General features: G+C 45.0%; 1 protein-coding gene across 1 annotated transcript in view; it reads left to right on the plus strand.

Annotated features, from left to right (window-relative positions):
• Positions 1 to 1913: 1913 nt before the first annotated feature.
• The window catches only part of LOC127214365 (microtubule-associated protein RP/EB family member 2-like), a 50589-nt gene continuing 26856 nt past the window's right edge, over positions 1914 to 25646 (plus strand). The window contains 1 exon segment of the mRNA XM_051174783.1: positions 1914 to 2102. Within this exon segment, the coding sequence (XP_051030740.1) occupies positions 1984 to 2102 (119 nt within the window). The 5' untranslated portion in view covers positions 1914 to 1983.

Genomic DNA, 25646 nt, shown 5'->3' on the forward strand with positions numbered 1-25646 from the left:
GATCTGTGGATAGCATCTTTAAAGTTTAGACTGACTACGGCAAAAGGAAGTCTTGCTGAAAGGAAGAGAGAAGTTAGCAAGCGCGTCAAGTACCAGAAACAGGAAGAGGGAGGTGTGAATGGAATCATAACGCTCACAGTCCCAGGTCCCTTTAGCTAGCTGGAAGTGAATGAAACTCGACGTGCCTCTTGTATGTACGTAAAGATCTCTTCGTGTTCCTTAGTGAGCACCGTGTCAGAATTGGGTCCTGATTGTATGAGAACAGTAACTATCATATGATGGGTTCAGATGAAGGAACCAGTTTTAGTCCCGTGGCACTAACTGAATAAGCAGAAGAATAAAATTATTAAAATAACTGGACAAAAGTAGAGTATAAAATAGACAATGGGGAGGGGCTTGCTTGAGATTATCATTACCATCTGTGCTGTGGAACATTTGATTCCAATCCCAGACGCCTGACAGAAATAACTTGTAACCGGGGACGCAGGCTGTTGAATTTTCAGGAATGACAGAATTTTTGTTATTAATATCTGTATCACAAAATGGGGAAGATGATAGGCCATATAGCTGTAACTGAGAACTTTTGGCTTGTATCCTCATTCATGTGGTGACTTTTATACCCCCAAATTTTCTTCCACTCTATAGATGTTCAGAGACTTTCTAATGAGTCTAGACGCTCCTCTCTCTGGAACAGATAACACTGGCCCCCTGTGAGGGCTGCTTAAAGTCTGTTATTGAATTCTCACACTTTGCATGGTACTTGTAATTCTGGACAGAGCCATTTCTTCATAATATTTTGGTAATGTACCTGAAACACTTACTTCTTATCTAGGTTTGTAAGATCACAGATCACTAGTGGGTGGTCACACTGGTAAAAATGTGTTGTTTGCAAGTCCGGCTTCACCACTTCTGGTGTGATCTTTTTCTAGCTTCCTCATTTTTAAATTGGGGATAATGGCTCCTGATTAACAGGCAAATTATTTGCAAACAACAATTGCACTGCTAAAACAGCCTGAGCGTTGAGCTTCCAAATGTTAATTGAGGTGGTCCCTTGTTTATTCCACACATTAATAAAGTATCAGTGATTTCAGAGGGCAGCAGGGTAAGGAGACGACAGCTGAGCTTTGTGGCATATATAACCTTAAAACTTGGGAATTTGAACAAAGTGATCATAAGTTCAAGACCAGCCTCAACCTAACAGGAGCCTGCTTTTATAGAAAAAAAAAAAATTTAAAAGGCTTCTCTAATGGTAATACTGTAAAATGGTGGTTACATAAATAATTTCATTTTAAATCTCTCTTGGGGAATTGCTTTACACGGTCATTTAATTTGCAACGGTCGACCTCTTGGTATGGACTAAGAAAATGTAGCTTCCTCGCAGGTTTTATTTTTCTGCTTCTTTTAAGCAGGAGGCGGCTGCTTTGGAGAATAGGGGACGTGGGGGGAAGGCTTAACCCTTTCAGTTCCACACCTTTTCTAGAAGGAAACCTCCAGGTCTTTGTGGGTTTGTCCGGTAACCTGACCACGTTTCCTGTCCTTGGGCCTTGGAGCCTCCCCAGGCCTGGACATGAATCCTTTTGTGTGCACAGCTGCAAGGATAGCTTGGTCCGAGAGGAAGCAGCTAGAGGAAGAGCGGGTTCTCGGTCGGGCTCAGGGCGGGTCCATGCCAGATGCTGGCCAGCCCCTTGCTCTGCAGCCTGCAGCCCAGGGCGCTCACGCTGCGCCGCTCGGCGTGAACCTAGGCAAGGCGACGAGTTAGCGGGTTGCTATGGCGACAGCGGGCACGTGACCAGCGGCTGCCGCTGCTGCTGGCGCCCTGACGTTGGAGGGCGTGGCCTTTGAAGGCGTGTCTTCTGGAGGGCGGGGCCGGGCGCGGAGCAGGAGCAGAGCGCGGCTGCAGAGTGAGCAGCAAGCAGCGGAGAGACACAGCCCTCCCGCCCCAGCCAGCCTCCGCGTGTTGTTCCCTCTGTCGGGAGAGCGCCAATGCCCGGGCCGACCCAAACCTTGTCCCCAAATGGCGAGAACAACAACGACATCATCCAGGATAACGGGACCATCATTCCTTTCCGGAAGCATACAGTGCGCGGGGAGCGGTCCTACAGGTACTGGCACGGGTGGCTACAGACGGTCCATCCCGTTACGTAACGCGGAGGCCAGGATTGCTTGGTTACTGGGTCCTGTGTCGGTGGGGTGAGAGCATAGAGGCTTCCGCGGGTGAATAGGTTTGTTGCCTGGAAGAGGTCTCCCTTCATCTCATCCCTGCATGCCATCTTTCCGCATCCCCGAAGGGACACAAGCACTGCACTTCCTCTCCTCCTTCCCTTTCAGCATTTAAAGGAACCATTAGGTGGCGGGCACTAAAGGAGCAAACAAACGGGAGAATGGCGAGAAAGGGAGGATGGTGAGGAGCGCGCTTGCGCTTAACCTGGAGAGCATGCAGGAAAAGATGGAATCCTCTAGATGAAGCTGCAGTGTGTGTGATGTTAAACCGCCAGATTGATGGAGCTTTGTAAGAATTCTGCACGCTGATTGGCGCAAGGATTGACAGCAGAGGTCACAGTGTCAGACATTCACTAAAATCCCTCCATGAAAGCCTTAGGCTGATTAGAAAGAGGCTGGACTATTTCAGACCTAGGGGTTTAAAAAAAACAAAAACCAACAACAAAAAAACCCCCACCGAAACCCGGTCCCGCTATGCATTTTCTGAAGAGTTTTATGGCCTCTGCATGGGTGGATGAGCCCTTCCTTCTTATTTAAAATAGAAAGGTGATTCCTTGTATTTTGCTGAAGTCTAATTTGAGGACGGGAATGCTATCAGTCATTGTATTGTGAGCCTTTTGATTAATGAATTGCCTGTGTGGTTGGCATCATTTTTGCATTAACATATCTGGCAATATGTCCCCATAGATAAGCTCATTAAAATTGTTTGCATTGTTTGATAAGGATAACAATGTGATCCAGACTGTAGCTTGGGATCTTAGGCAGCTAAAGGCCAGCCAGACTTACAGGGAGATGGATAGCTTAGGTTGTATTTCCTTGGAAGTTCTTTTGTACTGAGGTGGTTATTTTTAAACATAACCTTTATAACCACCAACGATGCTTTTGCTTTAAAGTAGAGCACACATACCTGTAAGAGGCGCTCTCCCAGACAGCGAGCAACAGGAAATAACTCTTAAAGTCAGCTGCCATCTAAATTCTCAAATTGTATCGCAGGCAGAATTTTCTGTGTTCAGATTCAACGTGCACATCGTAGACTCCAAAGCACCCCACTTCCTTCCTTTCTGAGCTGAGACACCATTTGTTGACTCAAAAGAAGGGGGGTTGAATGCAACCCTTCGCCCTGTTACATCTCTGGCAGTTACATAAATACTTGAAGTTAATTTTGGCTGTGCCCATGAGGTCGCCAAGTCTCGAGTCTTATGGTTCCAATGAATAGACTTGGCACAGCATCCTTACAGACTTCAAGTGATTGTAGCTCCCCTAATGCAAGCCACAGTTGATCGCCAGCTTCTGAGACGTGCCTTTTGGGGGTCCTGCTGTTTGAAAGCCCATCTCTTTCTCACCTTTCTCCTCTGAGTGAGCCTAAAAAGAGAATTTAAAAATGAACAAAATCAAGGTGCTTTTGAAAGCTCGATCATTTGAACTGTTCTTGTAGGCAGTACATTTGAAGCACTTATTTCCTAAGTGATTTAATCCTGGCCATGTCAGTAGCTGCTGCTCCTAGGATAGAGTACACATTTTACCACGTGGGCCAGAGGAAGTTGCCTAGTTGGGTTTTATTACTCATGTGAACCAACTCAAAGTGCTAATGAAATACTGTTTGACAGAAAGGTCAAATGGGCCTCCTTTGTGTAGGGGGGGGGGATTATTGCTTTAAAATGAAATTGTACTTGTGTTTTTCATTTAAGTTACTTGTTCCAGTTATTAAATAATTTATGGGTTTTTCTGTTTGTTTGTTTTTGGAAAGAAAAACCTGAATTTGGGTAGAGATTTGACTAAACAAGTGGCTTCATTGGAAGCATCATTGTGCTTGTGTTTTATGGAATAGGACTGCTGGGGGAGAGGCTGTTGGTTCCATTTATGCTGTCTGATGTGCAGGACACACTTGGAAACAGACACATTGGATGGTCCTCTTTGCTTTCTTTCAAAGTGAATGAGCAACACAATACAATATAACTACTGCATATTTTCTTTTCTTTTTTTTGGAGAGACCTAAGAGAAGGGAAGAAATGTGACACATTTTTTCTATCCAGGAAGTGTTCCATCCTTATTTTGGCTCCTAAGAGTGGGATAATGTAGCCATCTGATTGCTGAGGAAACTTGGAAGGCAATTTGAAAACCACAATAGAGACTTAACCAAGTGGAAGTTTGACCTTGACTGTAGGCTAGAGGTAGCTCTCAACGGTGAGATATGCCTGGAAGTTTTCTGTGTGGTTCCTGAGGGAGCTAGAATGTACTGAGGGCCCTGGCCACACCAGGGTCACTTCTGTTCCTGGCTGTTCCGCTGTTTCCTACGTAGACTCCAGCAGCCTTTATCTCAGGCTCTGTTTCCTGACATTGCCTCTTACAGTGAAGGATATGCAGTCTTAGTGTTCTGTTGTTTTCATCTCATGTCTATTTTGCCTGCATGTATGCCTATGCACCATGTTCCCGTAGTACCCTCCAAGGCTAGATGAGGGTGTCATATTCCCCCAGAACTGGAGTTATAAACAGTTATGAGCCGCCATGTAGGTTTGGGGAAATGAACCCAGGTCCTTTGTGAGAGCAGCCACTGCTCTTAACGTCCTTAGTCCCTGTAATTCTACTCTTAAAGAGATGTGAGGTTAACGCCTAAGGCACTGGGTTCCATCCTCTGCAGAACATACATGCAGGTATGTAAACAGGAAGGATGCTTTGTTACCAAAGAGAAACGCTTTCAGGAGCTTAGACTGGAGTATTCCTCACCTCACTGGCATTGCAGGCAAGAGAAGGCAGGAACACCTAAAAAGGATGGTGGCATGCCTCACATACCTTCTGTGTACAAGCAGTCACTCTGTTTTCTTTTAGTTAATGCTGTTGTTTATTTAGGGTGGGTGGATACACATGTCACAGGTGAACCTTGCTTGAATGTGTTCTTTCCTTCCACCATGTGGCTTCTGGGAATCAAACTCAGGTCACTGGGCTTGTAGGCTAACGCCATCACCTGCTGAGCCATTCCCTGGGCCGAGTACCAGATTGTTCACTGTAAAACTGAGGTGTGGTCCTGGCCTAGACATCTGAAGTCAGAGATATCAGTGCATATAAACAGGGTCCACTTTTACAGCAGGGTTCACTTTTACTGAAGTCAGATAGGTAACAAATCATTATTGAAAGCCCTGTGCACTTTAATTAGAACAGCAAGCTTCCCTTTAAAAATCGCCTCTGTGTTGGAAATTGCACTTGAAGCAATCAAGTATCAAAAGGACCCAGGAAAACCACTTGTACACATTTCTACACCCATTGCACAAGAGAGGGCCTCAGCCCCAGCGTCCCCCACTGCAGTTAGGAATCCGTATATTTCAAGAGCTGCTTAAAAAATAAATGTGGTGAGGGCCATCCGAGGTGATACTCTTTAATTCAAAGAGCGAATGAGTCGTGGCCTGGACCTCCCTGGAGAGGCTACTCCCTACAGCTCTGTTCTACGCAGATGCTGGTCGGAAATGAGATTTATTAACTGGCCTTCTGCCCACTGCATCTTTGTTTGCATATTCTGGGCTTTGAGAATGAGCATAGAGAGAGGACTTTCTCAGAATGGGTATTACAGACAGAGTGCAGCTCAGTCTCTCGTGTGTCTGAATATTTTAAGAAGAAATTACCTGACCCCAGGAAATGAACTGTAAAGAAAAGCAAAAACGAAGTAATCAGCCCCAAATAGTCGCCTAGAACATCCAGCTTTTGCCAGTTTTGTTTTCTTTCTTTCTTTTTCTTTTTTTTTTTTTTTTTTTTTTTTTTTTTTTTTAGTGAACTGTTGTTTAGGAACATAGAAAAATACCCTGTGTGTAGATCTAGAAAATACAGGATTGTGTTCCAATCAGTAGAAGCTATTACCAGGGTGTAGATTTCAGGTGATACCTCCCTAGAACAGCAGTTACACACACCGAAGGTCTAGCCTTACCTGTCTCCAACCTCTGTCCATTAATGTCAAAGGAGAGTTTTGCAAATACCGGTTTTGTCTTTGGAATTTGACTTAGGGCTGATAGAACCCAGGGAGGTTACTTAATGCTGTGCTAGACTTCTTTGGGGGCCTTCCTCAGAGCCTCTGTGAAAGGGATGTGGATGCTGGTGACTTCCTGGAGAAGCTGACCTGCTCTGTGGTGTCCATTTGTGGTACAGGATCGAAGCAGTGTAAGCCCACCCACTAGATTCAGGTTTACTTTCCGGATGCAGCATCTGCTGTACTTAGGGACCATGTGAAGTGAAGCGAATAATCTCTCAGATTCAAGGAGAGGTAGCTACTGGGAGGGATATAAATATTCCATTTGGATGGGGAAAATCAATAAATATTTGATTGTCTTCTCCGGCCAGTGTCTGTGCTCGATCCCTCTTTAAGATCTTGAGTGCTAACAAAGTCACGATTAGGAACAACACATCCTGTGACGGATTTTCATTGCTGTCAGTATCTTACTTAGTCGGCCAGCAGCCGTTGTTTGTATTTCCTGAGCCCTCAGTTGGCCATGAGAAGACTCAAGACTCATAATCAGCAGAGATCAGGACAGGGGAGATGGCCGTTTCCTGGCTCAGGGCATCTCTCCCGGGGAAGAAGCAATGGACGCAACTTCCTTCATAAGGGGACAGGCACTGGGATCACCTTCCTAGATAGCAGTCTGATTCAGAGGCTAATGTAGAGCCCTTGTACTGTCTCGGTCCTCAGAAGCGCAGAACGGAGTACCTGGTCCATCAGTGTGAGGGATGCAGTAGCATAGGTGGCCCAGGAAGGTACTGGGAGCAATCCCAGAGTCATCACCTTGATGGAGGTCCCCAGAAGTGACCTGAAAGTTTACCATGGATCATCCAATTGTGTCTTAAATTTTGTTGATTTCACTTTCAAGGACAAATATATTTGCAAAAATTTTTTGAAGAATAAGATCTTCCATGATGGATTGATTATGTTAAAATATTTTCAAAAATTAGATGTGGTGGCACATGCCTGTAACCCCAGCACTAGACCCAGGAGGATCAGGAGTTAAGGGCTGGCCTACACTCTGTGAGCCTCTTACATACATAGAAAAAAGAGGACAGTGATTTTAGGCTCTTTTGGCTGTGTGATTATATAATACTGATACTGAGCGGGCTATATTATATTCATCCAGTATCGTGTGCACCCGTTCAGATGCCTGTCCTATACAACACTGCATGTACATACATACTGGTGTTCTCAGAGCCTACTTCCCAGCACATCTTAAGAGTCTGATTGTTTACCTTACTATTTTTAGCCCTTGGTATTGATTACTATTTTGAGAGAGTTCTTCCCAAGTGGAAACCCCTAATTCACATATGCAATGAGTAAGTAAATGTTATGCAACATTTGCTTAATGAATCAAAATTTTGTTAATTGTGTCTCCGAAGATGGACTGTTTATTTTAATGAAAACAACCAGTAAGGTAAGGCTGAGCAGACTTTTATAGACCCGTGCAAAATAATTTCTTAATAAATTATCAAAAAAGATACAGTGTTTATTTTCCAGATCAAATCACCCCATGTTAATTAAGATTTTACTCACTTGAACCAGGACAGATGTCCTTAAAAAGTCTTTCCTTCCTTCTGGAGGAGGGGAGGGGTTGGTGGCACCTTTTAGTGGTAGTGTCCCACCATGCTTAGCTAGTTAAGAAAATAGGGTTCAAACTCAGTGTATATGGTGTGTCTGCATCCAGCTTGGTTCCACCAGGTCAATGACTATGCCACAAAAATCTGACTTGGGTCATGACTTTGGAATAGCAAAGGATGCAGACAAGGCATTTAAGGAGGGAGATAATCTGTATGCATGTGTGCCCATGCATGTGGACATGTAGCTGCACATATGTGCACATGTGCATTGGCAAAAGGCTGCATTTTCAGTACCAACACGATTGTTTCTTAGTCATTTGGGTGTCTGTGACATTCTATGGGCTAGAACTTGTGGGAATAAATCTAAAGTGTGCACAGGTGCCTTGTGTGGAAGTGTTCCCTGTAATCATGGCACTAAGGATGTTGAGAAAGGCCAGCCTGGGCAGCATAGCAAGAACTTAACTTTGAACAAAAGATTATGCACAGAATTGACCTTGAGGATTCCAGCCTATGCTTCCTGTTGAGTGAGCCCAGGTGACAGACAGCGCCTTAAAGGGCTCTAACACCTCTTTACTTTGCTTGGCTTTACTTTAAAGACCTTAATTCCTCATTCTTTATTTAGTGGCAGCCTGCCCTGGCAAAGCTCTGAGAGGTAATTTGTCAGAGATGGCAGAGGCATTGACATCTCTGGAAGACTGTCATGTCACTCTGAGCATGAACAGTGGCGTCCTTTACTTACGTGCCCGCCATGATGATGACAGTGCTTTCACTCGATGCTGCACAAATCACCGCATAGTGGCACTACTGAAGCGGGCTCCCCCACTGCCCTGTCCCGTGTCCCTCCTGTCCTATCGTTCTAGGGCGCTCAAACGTGCTTTCAGCCTGGAAGTAGTGAAATGCTTTAAGTTGTCATCGTCACATTTTACCCAGTTGCCATTATGTTAATACTTAAACCCACATTTTCCTTTAGCAAACAAATAATCCTTCCATTGCCAATCTACTCATGGGGCTCTTAGAAAGAGAGAACAAGAAGCCTAGGCAGCAGCAAGGACAGGGGGACCCCAAGTGGAGAGATTCCCCACATGTCCCCAGAGGACTTGTGTAGCTGTTTTATTCTGGGTATGGCTGGCATTGGCTCACCAGATTCAACCAGACCTGGCCAGCAAACCCGGGGGGGGGGGGAGACAAGGGGAGGGAGGGGGGCAGGGGAGGGGGGCAGGGGGAGGGACGGGACGGGACGGGGGGGGGGGGGGGAAGGTGCTTCCCTGTCTCTGTGAGTTCTGGGCACTGAAAGTATAGGCACACATGACCACACCCTACTTTTTTTTTGAGGGGTGCTGGGGGATCAAACTCGGATTTTTATCCTTATGTGACAGTCACTTTACCTACTGAGCTGTCTCATTGCCTATCCCCTCCCCCCATTTTGTAGCCCAAGTTGGCCCGAAATTCGCCATGTATCCAAGACTAGTCTTGCATTCCTTGTCCTATTTGCTCAGTACTGGAGTTAAAAGCATGTTCCATTCAGGACTAGATACAAGTATTACTTTAAATGTTTTTGTCTGTTTGGTTTGATTTGGGTATTTTGAGACAGGGTTTCTCTGTGAAATATTGACTGTCCTAGAACTCTCTATGTAAACCAGGCTGGCTTCAAACCCAGAGATCCACCTACCTCTGCCTCTCAAGTGCTGAGATTAAAGGCATGCACCACCACTGCCCAGCAATATTTTACTTGTTACTACATGTTCAGTGTGTGTGTGTGTGTGTGTGTGTGTGTGTGTGTGTGTGTGTGTGTATGCACACTTGTGGAAGGCAGAGGACAATCTTGTATAGTCTAGTTTCTCCTTCCACCTTTACACAGATTCCAGGGTTTGAACTTAGGTTACCAGGTTTGCACAGCAAGTACTACCCCAGCTGAGCCATCACACCAGCTGCTTAAGCTCTGTTCTTACCTTAGAGCACCCGGAGTCACAGAGGAGCAATCTGCCTTGAGGTTTCGCACTCAGGAAGCCACCTTTTGTCCTCACTTTGGCTTTCTCCAGTGCATGCTGTGCTGGGTTTGGTAGCATGTCCAGCCTGCTTAGTATGCTCAGTGAATCTTAGCCTAACTGCACAGTAATCCTCGGTGAGGATTATTTTTCAGTCTCCTCTTTGCAGATTCATTTTCTTCCTGTTTATTGAGCACCTGCTGTTTGTCGGGTGCTGTGTGGGGTCCTAACATTGTACAGAAACAAGGAATTGCCAATTTTCAGTCACTCTGATCACCATCCTCTGACCTGACGTACCTAACCTCCCACTTTAGGGCAGTAACACACACACATACACACAAGCGCACGCACACACACACACACACAGAGAGAGAGGGAGAGAGAGGGAGGGAGAGGGAGAGAGAGGGAGAGGAGGAGAGAGAGAGACTGAGAATATCAGTATCTACCCTTAAAGCAACCCCTAGATCCCGTGATGTAGGCCAGGCAGCCAGCCATCCACACAGAGCACGCCTTCCTGCACAGGCAGCCTCCTCACCCAGCAGGCTGGATGAAGTCTGAGAGCACCCCAGGGACACTGCCAGTTAAGAAGAAACAAAGGGCAGCTTTGCATGCAATGATAACTTCACTCTCTGTAGCCTTGAAGCAAACAGACCTTGGGGTGTGTAACAAGAAGGGCTCTGCTAGAGAAGGAGGAAGCAGAAGCAGGGGTCCCAGGAGGGCCGGGTTCTCAGAGACAAAGTGTGGAGAAGGATGAGGGTTCTGGGTGAGTGTGTCGGCTTCCCTCACCTCTGTCTGTCTTCTGCTCTGGGCAGGGTAAGTCTGCTCCTGCAGCATTCTACAGTAGCCTATGATTAGCACTGAGTGAACCTAGGCTAACTGTGGCCCCCAGGCAGCGGGGACCAAATGGGCCTCCTCCAGACCCCATACTGGGGCCTGGAACTCATGATAAATCTGCATGGGGGAATTGAGTCCCTCTCCCTGGGATTTCCAAAAGGCACATGACATTGCCACAGCAGTGACTTCAAGATGTCCCCATGAGCAGCACTGACGGCTTCTACTCCCCCAGTTCCTGTGTGTTTTCTGCCCAGCTCTGGCACCTCCTTCCTACTGCATATTGGAGTCTGCTAGGATGTTTGGAATGCCCAGCCAGAGAGCTTCTTGCACTGCAGTGGGCAAAGCTTGCCTCTGGCGTAAGACTCTCTGCCTCCACCTTACCCCAAACTGTATGACAGGGTAGATTCTTTCTGCCCCTTGAGCATCATTTTCCTACCGTACCTGGAGGGATAACAACGCCAACCCCACAGGGTTGTTGTGTGGAGGAATAGAACGAGGAACGAGGAGCACACACTGTTGCCTGGGGCAGAGTCAGTCCAGTACAGAATGCTAGCACCTAGCTTGCACCTGTGACTTTTTACTTGCCTTTATAATCTGTGATCTTCATGTCCTAAATACCTGGCACAGTACATGACTCATAGCAGATGTTCTTTAAAAACCCCTCCGCCGACTTCATGAAGAATTCATTAAGAAACAAACTCAATCTATTTGCAGTGTTTAGTTCAGTGGGAAGTGTTCAGAGTTGGCCCTGAACACTTCCATCACGGACCCCAAATTTCTTGTGCCCTTTATAGCACCCATTTCCTCTTCCCACAGTCTCAGGAACCACTGAGTCACTTTCTGTCACAACAATTGGTATGAAATGGCATCAGATGGAATGCACTGCTCAGCATCTGGCTGTTTTGACTCCGTGTCATGAGTTTGCGATCCGTCCATATTGGCTGTACCCACAGTTGTGTAGTTCTCTACCTTACTCTTTACCGCTGAGTAGTACCCCGTCATATGGCATACCATATTTCGTTTATCCACTCACCAGTTGCTAAACATTAGCTTTTCCAGTCTGGGGTAGTTAGATAAAGCGTCTGTGAATATTCATGTGCAAATCTTGGTGGGGACATGTTTGCATTTCTCTGGGGTAAATGCCCAAGAGTGAAATGATTGTGTTAACTGTGTGTCTGTGGGGTGGAGGAGAGAAAGAGTGTGTGTGTGTGTGTGTGTGTGTGTGTGTGTGTACTCGAGAACAACCCCTTGTTTTCTAAGACATAGTCACTATCCTGAAGTCACCTGGTAGGCTGTTGTGGCTGGCCAGTGAGCCCCAGGAATCCCCCGTCCTCACTTCTCCATGCCATGCCGCCATGCCCAGCCCTCCGTGTGGGTGTTGAGGATGTTGGTGTTCATTCTTGTACCGCAAGCTCTCTTTACCAGCCGAGCTCCCAGCCCCCCCCCCAATGTGTAACTTAGAAGAACCTGAAAGCCATCCCCTATCCTTAGAGCCTTGCAAATGTGTACGATCACTCTCAGGTTTTGGGCATCCTTTATGGGTGCATAGCAGTGTCTTCTTAAGACTGCAAATTGCAGTTGAGGATCCTTCCATGTGCATATTGACTGGATACATTCTTTAATGACATGTCCAACTCTTTAGCCCATTGTTAGAAATTATTAATATAAGAGAGTCATTAAGAGTCACTAAGACAGGCAGTGGTGTCGCATGCCTTAAATTCTAGCACTCAGGAGGCAGAGGTGGGGGAGTCTCTGAGTTTGAGGCCAGCCTGGTCTACAAAGGGAGTTCTAAGACAGTCAGGGCTACACAGAGAAACCCTGTCTTACTAAACAAAATAAAAACGTATATTTTCAATACTTTAAGGTAGTCTCAACTTAGATCTTAATGTGTATGGATCTTATGGTTCAACCTGCTCATAAATCCTTCAGGAGAAAAGAATGTTCCTTCTGTCCCTGTCCACAGATCTACAACAGTAGATGCTCATAGTTATTTTGTGTATGTGTTTTCTTTCTTTTTTTTTTTTTTTTCTTTTTATTCCAGTCCCAGTTCCCTCTCCCTCCTCTCCTTCCATTTCCTCCATTGCCCCCTCTCACCTCCCATCTGTTCCTCCAGAGAGGGTAAGGTCTTCCCTAGGAAGTCTACTAAGTCTGTCCCATCATCTCATTGAGGTAGGACCAAGGCACCCCTCCATCCCCACACCCCTGTGTCTAGGCTGAGCAGGGTATCTCTCCATATAGTACGGGCTCCACTAAGTCAGTTTGTGCATTAGTGTTAGATCTTGGATCCACTGCCAGTGGCCTCATATATTGTCCCAGTTAAGTGCAGGTTGAAATGCCTTCATGCAGAATGCCCAGAACCAGAACCATTTCCTATTTCCGGTGTGTTCAGATCTGGGGAGGTGCTTCCAGAATACACTGCTAGGAGCATTCCTAGTCGGAGACTCTCTGACATCCATCAGTGCCCCAAGATGTCTGATTCTGGAGCATTTGGATTTCAGATTTGAGGACAGGGGATGCTCAGGCTGTGCACACCCAAAGGTTCTGCAACAGAATAATTATGATACTTTAGAAAAAACCACCAAATCACACTTTTAAAGGTGTTAAGTTTGGGAGCTGGGTTTTCTTCACTGTCTTGATAGACATGAAGTGTTCTTTTATTTCTGTAGAGCACACTGTAATTATATATAGACAAATTTTTCTTTGTGTTGTGCGTCCTCTTGGGCTAGATCAAAGGTTCTGGCATTAAGACTAAGAGTAAAATGTGTGCAGAAATCATTTCTATTTCCTTTAAAGCCAACTAGGCACATTTGCCCGTTTTCAGAATCTTTCCTGGAGAATTAACAGTCCATGCCCCCTCATTTAAAATTCTGTGGCAGACACCCGCCCCTTACCCTGTTTGCATCATCTCTAATCTGACAGGGAGTGCATGTTTTTTGTGCTCAGGTTTGAGCGTTTCCATGCACATTTACGATGTTCCTGGAGCATAGCCCCTCTGCGTGCTGCTGCCCTTCTCTTCCTACCCTCCCTATCCCAGAAGCCTTCCTTTCCCCCCTAGGGAGTTTGACTTCTATTGTCATGTCATCTGTACTCAGGATTTTTGTCTAAGACTGACTTAATTCACTTAATATGATTCTGTAGTTACATCCATTTCTCTTTTTTTTAATTTATTTTATATAACAAAGTCCATTTAAATGAAAACAAACATTTATAGACAGTATTTGAGAATTTGGGCGTTGTTCTTTCCAAACTACTTCCTGCTGGTAAGGGGCGCTGTCATGGGGGATTCGAAGAAGATTCAGAAATCCTGGCTGTAGTCTGTCAGGCTGCTTTGTCCAGCTGTTTTGAATGTAGGATCACCTCGTACTCTGTTTCAGGCGGTCTGGCTTGATCAAACCACAACTTCATTCTTCTTTGTGGCTGGAGATAATTCCATTCTATGTATAGACATTTTCTTTATCCGATCGTTTGTTGCTGGACCCCTAGGTTGGTTCCCATCATTTAGCCACTGTGAATCGTGCTGCTGACTCACTGATGGGGCTGTTGTCTCTGGGATGTTGTTGCCTTAGACTCTTTAGGGTAAATACTCAGGCTCGATATTTTTTGTTTTTTTGAGACAAAGTAAGTTGCCAGGGCTGGCCTTGAACTTGGGACTCTCCTCCATAAGGCTCTTGAGTAGTTCAAACTATAGGCATATGCTACCAGAGCTGACTTAATTCAGCAGCTTTGTTGTTGCCTGTTTGACTCTACATTTAGCTCTAAACCACCCCCCACCCCCTACCCCCACAACCCCCCTGGGGGAGAACTTCCCTATTCTTAACAAAGCAGAGAAAGGCTTTGTGCAGGTGCTGTCTTGAAAGGGCCAGCCTGCTTTCCCCTCCCTCCCCCTTCCGAGGATCTGCTCACACCCAGTTACATACCCACATCTGTCTCCAAGTACCACCAAAGTTCACCATGACTTCACAGATGCCAGAGGCACTAAGTTGATTTTATGATTATAACTTATTTTCTTAGTCAGTTTTCATTTTGCTCCCAAACCTTTAAGGCTAAATTTCAGTAGTCTTCCTTGAGGATAGCAGTCTCTCACTCCCCAGGGTGTAGAAGGTGGTTCTCTTTGTTCTAGTCTGGGCTGAGCTGGCCACAGCCACTAAACAGTGAGTGGAGAGTTGAGCCATCCGTTCCTCTATGAGAGGAAGCCGCGTGCTATCAGACAGGACATCCTGTGATCCCCTGGTTTACTATGGTGTGGACAGGCTTTTATTGAAATACTAGGATGGCTTCCAGCTTCCTTCCTTTCTGTTAGGATGATTTCTCTTTCACTTTGAGTCTCCAACAAACAACACACTCCCAGAAACTGCACCAGACTCACAGATCGAAAACACTGTGGCTTTTTACATGAACTAGTGATGTTTTAAGCACCTACCGTTTCTGTTGCCTTGAAATAATGAACAACATGGGAAACAAACAGAGAAGTTCTTTAAATTAAACATATTAATACATTAAATAAATTAAAAATATTAATTGAGTCTATTGACTACATAGTGCAGGTCTATATGCCTACATACTTGAGTATAATATAAACACGACCTGTGACAACATGAAACACATTCACAAGGTGGCAGCAGGGGCAGGCTGGGTGTCACGCGTCCCAGGTTCTGAAGGCTTCCACAGGCTGCTATAGGCTGGGTGCTTTAGCCTTGCTTTCTCCCACCAGTGGGCAAGATCCACTCCAGCCACTGCAGCACTACATCCCCTCCTCAGGCTCCAGGTTTGTCTTTTCTGTCCCTGCCCATTCTCGTGGCCCCATGTGTTCGGTGGTGTATAGTTTCAAGTCCCAGTCTCTGCCTCCTTCTTCATCTGTGCCTCTTTCTTGGCCAGTTCTTAAAAGTACCAGTCAGAAGGCCCATCCTATTCCAGTATCTTCATCTTAGCTGGTTCATTGTAGACATCCTATTTGCAAATAAGGTCACGTTCTGGGGGTTAGGGTTAGACTGCAGTTTAGAAGAGACATTCTTCAACTCTGTGTGAGCAGAAGTCTATATGTATGCATTGCTTATGTAGTTATGCGTGGAAGACTGTGTATGCATTGCTTATGTAGTTATGCGTGGAAGACTGTGTATGCATTGTTTATGTAGTTATGTGTAGAGGACTATATTGATTATGTGTGTGAACCCTTTTTAAAGTGTTGTATATGTGAAAATGCATGTGTACGTTCTACTGTACATACAAAGAATTGTATTTTGGTTTTTTGAGACAAGGCCTCCTGTTGTGAAAGTTCACTATGAGCTGACAGTGTAGCAAAAATGTCTTTGAACTCCTGACAATCCTGACTCTGCCTCCCAAGCACTGAAATTACAGGCTTGCACCACCCTGCCTGGCTACTGAAGAGAAACTTAGACAGATAAGAAACTTAAACTGAGTGAGGAAATAATGGCTTTTTTTTTTCCATGTTGGAAATTAAACTTTTGACCTTGTATGTGGTAGATGCCAAGCTAATCCCCAGCCTGAATAATGGATAGTTAAAATTTTTAAATCTTTCCTTTTCTGCTTTTTCTATAGTGTAAAAATGTACAAGGTTTTTAACACAAAAATCTTTTTTAAAAGTACTTTGGCATTCTAAAGTCATTTTCCTTTGCTTCATTAAATGATTAATCATTTGAACCTATTTAATAACTTAATCTTCTTAGTGAACATATGTACACATAAACACATGAATAAATCTATCGGTGTCTTAATGAAGTGGATATATATTGTGTTTAATATTATATTGACTGTAACAGTAGCAAAGGCTGAAATAACATAAAATAATATAGTCATTGAGACCTTGCTGCAACCTCTGTGACGTCAGGTCTTTGGCTCAAATTTGCAAGTCAGAATAGTCAGGTTTATTAGTTAATGGCTGAATTCAGAACTAATTTCCAAAACATGTTTTAAGATTTATAAGCCAAATGAATCCTGGGAATCTAGAAATTGGCCATGGGGACAGTATGTGAATACTTCCAGACTGATGCATTTAATCAGTTCATACTGGCTCCAGAGTTGAACAACAGCACATGTAGCCTTGCTCTAGACCTGAGTTCATCCTCACTGCTGCCTTGAGACAGGCCAGTCAGTAGTTAATCAACGGCCTTTAAGGACCCCAGGTCCTGAGGCTATATAGATGGTGAAGTAGGTAAGAGCACTTGTGTAAGGCCCTAAGTTAGAAGCCCCCTGTGCCCTTGTAAAAACGCTGGGTGTGGCTCTGCATAGGTATAGTAAGACACTTTTAAGTTCAGTGGAGACCATGAGTTGTCCACATTAAGCTACTGCCTCTGTTAGATTTGTTTTGTTGTTGTTGTTTAAGCCACTCTGCTTCCTCTCTTCCCCAAGCCAAGGGTCTTACCATGTGTCTGTTATTTTTGTACCTGACCCAGTCTGAACGTGGCCATCTCCTACCCACCCAAGTGCTCAGTTTTAGCTCTTCCTTCTAAAAATGTTAGTGCTAGTACGCCCTTGCTGGGAATGTTGTGATGCTGACCTATAACTAAAACAAGAGAGAGGAGAGCAAAGAAATACTGCAAGGTTTGTTTTTTGTTTGTGTTTGTTTTGTGTGTGTTTTGTTGTCTTTGTGTGTATATTACTTGTGCAAAAGTGTGTAAATTTTGACCTATAACAAGACTGAAGAGAGGAGAGCAAAGAAATACTGCCAATCTCTCCCTCCCTCTCCCTGCCTCTGGTGTGGGTGAATTGGTATTTCTAGATAGTGCTGGTATATAGAAAGAGTATTAATCTCTTCATTCTAGTAATGGTAAATGCATCTGGCTTAAAAGAAACAACTTTTCTGAAATACAAGATGGTATTTGATGACCTGAACAAGAGTACTAAGAAGCTGGGCTGAGATATAGCTTAGTAGTAGAACCCTTGTCTGTTATGTACAGGGCCTTTGGTTCCATTCCCAGAACTGCAGAAGGAAAAGGAAAATATTCTGCTGGTTCCTCTTCATTTTCAACTTGGCTAGAGTCAGGTATTAAGGAACCACACCTGTGTGTGAGTCAGTGGGGTGCTTCCAGAGTAGTTTATCTGAAGAGGGAGGACCCACCCTGCATGTGGACAGAACCATCCTGGGGGCTGGAGCCACAGACTGAATTCAGAGGGGGTAGGTAGGGAGGACCCAGCTGAGCACCGTCGTGCCTGCTTGACCTCAGCGGCTTCACAGCAAACCTGTGTGTTAGGGGAAAGGTGCTGTGGTGAGTGGGCAGCGCAGTTAGCGCCCCTGGCTTGAGTGCTCATCCCCACAGCTACAGCAGTTCAGCTGAAATCGCCTACTTTAGCTCGGCTGCCTCAGTGACTACAGTGTCCCTTTGCGTGCATGCTCAGGGGAGATCTCTTTGTTCACATATGTAATATGGACTGTGGTCTCTGGGGCTGAGGAGTGGGTTTGATATAGATTACCACGCAAGGATGTTCAACCTACTGCCTGCTGGTGACACCTGGCCCAGGACAGTTAGAATGTAGCCCAGGGAAAAATTGTAATCTTATTTAAAACATTATGGGACCTTCTTTTTTTTTGGGGGGGGGGTGGGGGTTGGGGGTGGGGAGTGGGGTGACTTGATTGCACAGTTGTCCATCCTAAACTTCATAGATGACAGGGTGACTCAGGGAAGCCAAAGGGATGTTTTCTCACTCCAGGATAGAGTTAAAAAGTCAGCTGTGTTCTGTTCCCTGGTTTGAGGTTTTCATTTTTGATTCAGCCTACTTTGGAAAGAATTAAGAGAGAATGGGCCCAGGAAGGACTCAGAGGATGAGAGTCTGTTACCCAATTTGGACTTAAATTTGCCAGAATTTCTTTAAATGTTAGCCTGCACTTTACCATCTCATTAATAGTCTTAGTTTTATTGGTACATCATTTTCATTTCCATTTCAAGATGTTCTCACGTGTTTAAAAGTCATTTTTACCATAGTGAAGGTGAAGCCATTTGGATAGGCACCAGTCTTTGGGACAGAGATACCAAGGCTAGATCTTTTTTTTTTTTTTTTTTTTTTTTTTAAAGGATATGTTATTGTCAACACATAGTCAAGATACCAATCTAAAGTCTTTTATTCGCTTTGAAAAAAATTATAAGCAGTAATGCCCATTTTTACTAATCTACCACAAAAAGTAAATTGAGAGCCTTGGCTCCAAAATACATAGTGACTAGAAATGCAAAATGTGGCAGTTCCTAAAATACTAGCGTGGCTTATGTGTTCCAGCTGCCAGGTGCTCTCGCCAGAGAGTGTTCCCAGCAATAAACTGAGGAAATCTCACCCGCAGCTCTGCTGCTCAGGCCTTTCTTCATGGAAACATATGTTTAAAAACCGTTGGGGTTTCAGTCCAGAAAGAGAAACTAGGTTTGGTGCCTGCCTGGGCTACAGAAGGAGTTCAAGATTGTCCTGAGGGATGTAGCTGAGCTCCAGTCCCAAAATAAAAGCAGAAGGCAGGGGAGATGTAGCTCAGTGGTGTAGAACACTTGCTGACGCAGTCCAGGCCCTGGCTTTGATCCCCCGGACAAAATGAAGATTTGATACAATTACACAACAGTTTCTCTAGAGGCCACACTTGCAGTCTTTCTTCCTCACTCTCCTGGACTCTTTAAGGCGGGGAGGGGTGGGGAGCTGGCTTGTATTGAGAGCAGCCCTCACTGCCCCCCCACCCCACCCCCACCCCACCCCCCTGCTCCATGTCCCAGCTCTGATGCTTGGTAGTTGGGATTTACTCTTACAGTAGACATGGGTGATTGATTGCTAAGTACTGTCATATAGTATCTATCTCATCCAGGCCCCATGCTTTTCCATGGAATAAAGGAAGTCTCTTCTGGGGACACGATGGTGACAAGGTTAGCCAACCAGTTGGTGGGGGCTGTGGGTCCAGAAGCTGGTGCCTTTGGCTCCTAGTTCAGAGCCCTTCTGATCAACTAGTGAACATTTCATAGCTGGCATGAAGAATGCACATTACCCACGTTTTTCTTTTTTCCAAAAGACCAAGTCCTTTAGTCCACGCAACCCTAATTTGTTCCCGGCAAGCCGCCTCATAGCTTAGGGGCATGTCAGAGCAGTTGCCTGCATGGTATGGTTTGGAGCACAGAACTCTCCCAAACACTCATTCCTTTAGAATGGACTTACGTTTTGTGCACACCCTGGAGATGTGGCAGTGAATAAGACACACACTATAAAGTCCCTGCTGGCACGGAGCTCGTGTCGGGAGGTGGGAGGTGGCGAGAAGACAGCAAACAAGGGGGGCTAATCACAGACTGTGTAATGTCCAAGCACAGAGGACATGGTGATGTCAGGGTACCTGGAGAGGCCACTTCAGTGGGTGGGCAACGAGGACTTGCTGGGGAGTTGACCTGGAAGCTGGACCTGAAGCATGCGGTGCAGGTGATGGCGTCAAGTTCTGGGAAGAGCTTCCCTGCTTCTGCCTAAGCCTGTGCCCCACTCGTCCCTTAAGGATTAGCTGGGAGCTGTGGTCCATCCATCACTTGTTTCTCATCATGAGAAGGTTTAGAAGGCATGCTCAGGATGCTGACACAGGAGAAGATGCAGCACCTGAGCCCCACTCGATTGCCACACCCTGTTCTGCTGGGCGTGATTGCTCTTGATTTTACAGTGTGGCTGAACAACCGGGCATGGCTACCCAATGGTACCCAGTGCGCCCGTGTCCTGAAAGGTTAACCAGGGGCCATGCTGGGTGGGGGCAGCTTGGGCCCTGACTTAAAATTACTTGGGATCCTGGGAGAGAGCAAAGGTCAGAGTGACAGGGAACAAGGCCAAGCAGGGCTGGGAAAGTAAACAGAAGGCATATGGAGGAGAAGTGAATGTCGAGGGAGCCAAGAGAGGTAGGCGGGGCTGCTGGGCAAAAGTTGGTGCCCTGAGGAGCCCAGCCAAGTCTTGTGGCATGGGAACAAGCCCTGGGTTATTGGAATTATTTTCGGAACATGGACAAAGCCACCCACTGCTTGGAACAGATGGATATTTAGGCAAATATAATCAGCTGCCTTCCTGACCATATGAAGAGACATGTGTCCGCTGTATGTGCATGAATGTGTGCACAGTGTATGTGTGTGAGAGAACTTAGCTCTCACTATGTGAAGTCAGCTTCCATTCATATCCCTGGACAAAAAGCTTTTTTAGAATTCTAAAATTTTCTTATTTCTTGGATAAGAGTTGAGTTCCCGATTCATTTCAGGATCATAGATGTCAACTTAATTCAGAGTTAAAAATCAAAACAACAAAAATATCTTAGCAGTATCTGGCATCCAAAGGTTTCATTCTTGGTCAGTAACCAAACAGAGGACATGTATAAGGGACACCTGATAAACCTTCAGTTAGCAGCAAGCTCTTAAAGGAAGAGAGTGCATATTCAAGGCAAGTTAGGGGGCCTCAACTTTCAGACAGTTACGGAAATGTATGCATTTTAGTCACACTCTGTTTTAAAGGGGACAAGACTGAAGAGATGTCTCAGCAGCTAAAAAAAAAAAAAAAAAAAAAAAAAAAGTACTTGCTGTGCAAGCACAAAGACCTGAGTTCAAATCCCAAGCACCCATGTAAAAAGCCAGACTTTGTAGGGGGCAGAGTCTGGGATTTGCTGACTGCCAGTTGATCCATGTTCAATAAGAGACCTTAGTTGAGGGAATAAAGTATAAAACAGAGTGCCTGGTGTCCTCTGGCTTTCACGTGCTTGTGGGTACATGGATATAGTCATACAGTGTACACACACTCACACACACACACACACACACACACACACACACAGAGAGAGAGAGAGAGAGAGAGAGAGAGAGAGAGAGAGAGAGAGAGAGAATAAAAAGTTAAAAGTCATGACTAATTATCAAAGGGGCAGACACCCTTAAGTTATCTTTCTATTCACTCTCCAGGGAGTGGCACCCATTAGCAGGAGTTGTGAGTTATGATGGCCAAGCTGAACAGAACTTTATGCTTACATTGATAGCATCGAGCAGTAGATGATAACACAGCAGCCAGAAAAGCCTGGCTTCTGGCAGGCAACCCGGTCCTCTTCGGAAACTCAGTTTCCCCCTAACACTTGCCCTCACTACTCCTCCATGTGGAAGCCCTTTCACTGACTTTCTTTGCTAGTTTTGAGCCACAGCTGTCTAATCTGAGAAGGAAATGTGTTTCAGTGTCTGCGGTCTAGTATTGTGCGTTTTGTTTGACACTTCCATCCTTGTGTGACCTTAGCCCTGGGCTCAGACCTCTGCCACCTCAGAGACCTCCCCTTCTTCCCAAGGAGTCTGACTTGCCTCATCTATCCCATCCCATCACAGGGTCATAAAACCCAGGCAAATAAAATGTATGCATCTACATGGAGATGGGATGATGTCTTTAATGCCCTCCTTCATCATACATCAGAGGGCATATAGAAACTTCGATACACCAACTTCAGTGACACCTCCCAGTTTTTATAACTGTGTCTTGTCAAGGGTTTTCTTTTTATGACCCCCTTTGGACTCCCTCTGCTTAGCCCTGATCTCTGCCTTGGACAAATCCTTCTTCCTTTTCTATGTGTGGGTCATGAAAGAAGAGAAAGTAATGAATGAATGAATTGAAAGTGATGAATGAAGGAATGATGAATGGGACATGGTTTAGAGATATTCTTTCCTTGGTGAAGAGCCTCAGTCCCGTCTCCCACAACTCCTCATTTGGGGAATCCTTTATACACCAATGGAAAGCAGGGGAATTTCTAGTTCAGAGCACACATTTACACCCTGGATTCCTATGGAAATTCCAGTTTATCATGAGGGATGTTCTGCGGGTTTTGTTCGGGGGGAGCTGGGCCTGTGTGTACTGTCACAAGGCTTCCCACCACCTTCAGATAATAGACCATAAGGTGGGACTCATCTTCTAGAGCAGTGTGGGAGTTCCTTCCCTTGCCTCATTCTCTTTTTTTCTGCTACTGTTGCTTCAGGTTTTTGTTTTTTTGAGACAGGTCTTATTGTGTAGTGCTGGTTGGCCTGAAACATGCTATGTAGACCAGGTGTTCCAAGAACTCAATAGATCTACTACCTCTGCTTCCAAGTGCTGATCTTAATAGCACATACCACCACACCCAGGTGACCAAGTATCTTCATCTGTGGGCCTAGATGTACATTTTCTTCCATTCAAAATATTTATGTTTAACATTATTCTAGAAACTATAACTGGGAAGCATTGGGTCATCATTGTATCACCAACTAGGGAAATCTCTTTTAAACATATTTGTGGATGCCAAAGGTGTTCATAAAAGAGCTACTTTTATTAGAATAACCCTAAAAAGATCTTTCTGAATAAAGAGTTCTGCTGTAAATTTGAAACACAGCCTCCTCTCCTTACCTCATCTGTGGAGTGCTCTAACTTTGACAGTTCTAAAGTGTTGCCTGTAAGTGAGCCAGCTGTGAGTCCAGTGGTTAAGAGAGGAAAGGTGTGCTTAGGGACATAGCTGCTTCTCTCCCCATCACATATGGGACACTTCAAATAGGCCCTAACGCCTGGTCTCCCCTAATTAGCCTTCAGTGAAGTACTGCTGTTTTTAAGCTGTAATTGAGTTGTCCTGGTTACAGATCTTTATAAGGCCCTTGCAAATCATTTTATACATAAACTCAAATATATATGTTGCTCACATGAAAGAAAAGTAACATTCCTTTACATATCTTTGCAAGTCTATTCTTTGTTTCATTTATGTAAAATGGAGAGAAATGTATTTTTCCTTAGACTCTTGGTGGTAGATTATTTCTCCTGGTGATGAAAAAGTTGCTGAAAATAGAGATTGTCGTGGGAGAAGAAAAACAATCACAGGTACAGACACTGTCAGCACAAAATATGGGAATGAAATGTAATGGTGGGACTGACTAAAATTTCTGAACACTTTATGGCAGACACGGAGATTCCAATTGAATGTAAACCCCTTAAGGAAATGACCTAAGAAGGTAACTGAAGCCCTTTATGCCAAACAATTTTTTTAAAATGTTTGTTTATGCATGTATGTGTGTGCCTGTGTGAGTTTATGCCACCATGGGCATGTAGCCACCTTTGGAGCCCAGATGAGGGCATCTGATCCCCGGAACTGGAGTTAGAGGGGGTTGTGAATCCACTGCAACAGTGGTAAGCACTCTTTTAACCAAAGACCCATCTTTCCAGCCCCCATAATGGCTTTTAAAGATTTAGCTTCAACATGGGCTTACAGCAAATGTAAGCCAAACAGGGCCTCCTCACAGAGCAGCAGATGAGAATCCACTGCAGACGGAGGGGCTGTTCTGGGATGGCCTTGTCTAAACTCATGAAGACAGTAACCATGTTTCTCTCCCTACTCTCTAAGTCCCAAGTAACTACTCATACAGAGGGCCCTTCTACAGATGGCCTTGTCTAAACTTGGCAAGACTGTGAACCCAGACGTTAGTGGTTAAAAGAGATTCAAAGTGGATTGCACATGCCTCAGATAAATTTCTTACACCATTCTTATGTGAAACACCCGATCTATCATGAAGCCCACTTTGGGGGAGCTGTGAAACAATGGGGTGTCCTTACAAGGTTGACTGTGTGAAGGAGAAAATGGGTCCGTTTTGTGGGTGTAAATAGAGGCTTCTCTCTCACCTGCCAGTTCCCGAATAAATACTCAGAGGCTTAATATTAATTATTTGGCCAGTGGCTCAGGCATATTACTGACTAGCTCTCACATTTAAATTAACCTATTTTTTACTAATCTGGCCATGTCTTACTGGTAATGTTTTGGCGGTGTTTTACACCGTCGCCAGCTTCATGGCGTCTCCCTGGCTTTGCCTTCTTTCTCACTGTGTCACTGACTGGATTTTCTGACAAGCTATAGCCTGCCCCATCATAGGCCAAAACAGCTTTATTTTTCAACCAATAAAACCAACGCATAGTCACAGCATACCAAAGGACATCCCATATCAGGTGGGATTGGGTGGGGCACAGTAGCAGAAAGAATGGCCTAAGAAACCATTTCAGTTAGCATACAAGGCTGACACCAGCATTTTATATATTTGCTTAATTTTGAAGAATGTTCTGAAATAATTCATAAACCTTACAAAATTGATTCTTGGGCAAACCTACATATTATTTTGTAGTTGGGTTTGGGAGCCTATGACTGGTAAAGTGGTAGAATTCATATTTTGGGTTTTTGTCGGTTTTTCCCCCTGTGTTTGGGACTTGCCAAGCCTTAATTCAAGCTAGTTTGTCTCATCGACTCACAGAAAATTCCATTTGTTTGAGTAGGCAGAAATGCAATGCCTAACTTTATGTGGTTCAATAATTACTGCAAAGCATAAGCTCGCTGTGCCTTTCCACCCAGCCCCACCACCCAAATGTCAAATGCCGCAGGGGGGGGTGAGGGGGAAGGGATGGGAGGGGACATTGAATGAATTATCAGGACATTGGGCCTGGGGCCAGGACTGTCCTTTCTCTGAAGTCCCTGTCCATAGAGAGGCCAGAATTGAAACTCTGCCTTCTGGGAATAGGAAGTGATTTCTAGTTTGCGGGTGTGTTTGGGGCGGGGCGGGGTGGGGGGGGGCTCTTTCGTGTCTTTAGAGGAGAAAATTCCCACCTTCCTAGAAGAACATTCATAAAGGCAACATATAAATCCCTGGTCAGTATCTGAGGGATCTCCCTGTCCCTACCTCCTCGGCTGCTGGGATTACAAGGTGTGCCACAGCACCTGGGCTTTACTTGGGTTTTGCATCTAATTCAGGATCTTGTGTTTGCACAGCCATCTCCCCAGGCTTTCTTATCTGCTTCCTATACTGTTGAGTTTAACCAGGTCTTGAAGTCACAAAGTAGGCATAGTGCTTTGACCCTTTCTTTGTAAGGTTGGCAAAGAGAGCTAATTGTGACCCAGGGGCCACTTACTAAGTCATCTGATAATCGACTGAGATTTCCATCTAAAAGCCCCTCTGACGATACAAACCCAAGCACCAGTCCTGTGCTGTCATTGGTTCTTTGCCCCAGTGGCATTCAGTAGGACCTGGCTTCTCATGCTTTGACTTTTATTTTGATAAGGATCTAAGAAGTTAGTTTAAAAAGTGC

This window comes from Phodopus roborovskii, unplaced genomic scaffold (assembly GCF_943737965.1).
Source record: "Phodopus roborovskii unplaced genomic scaffold, PHOROB, whole genome shotgun sequence".
NCBI classification, from domain to species: Eukaryota; Metazoa; Chordata; class Mammalia; order Rodentia; family Cricetidae; genus Phodopus; species Phodopus roborovskii.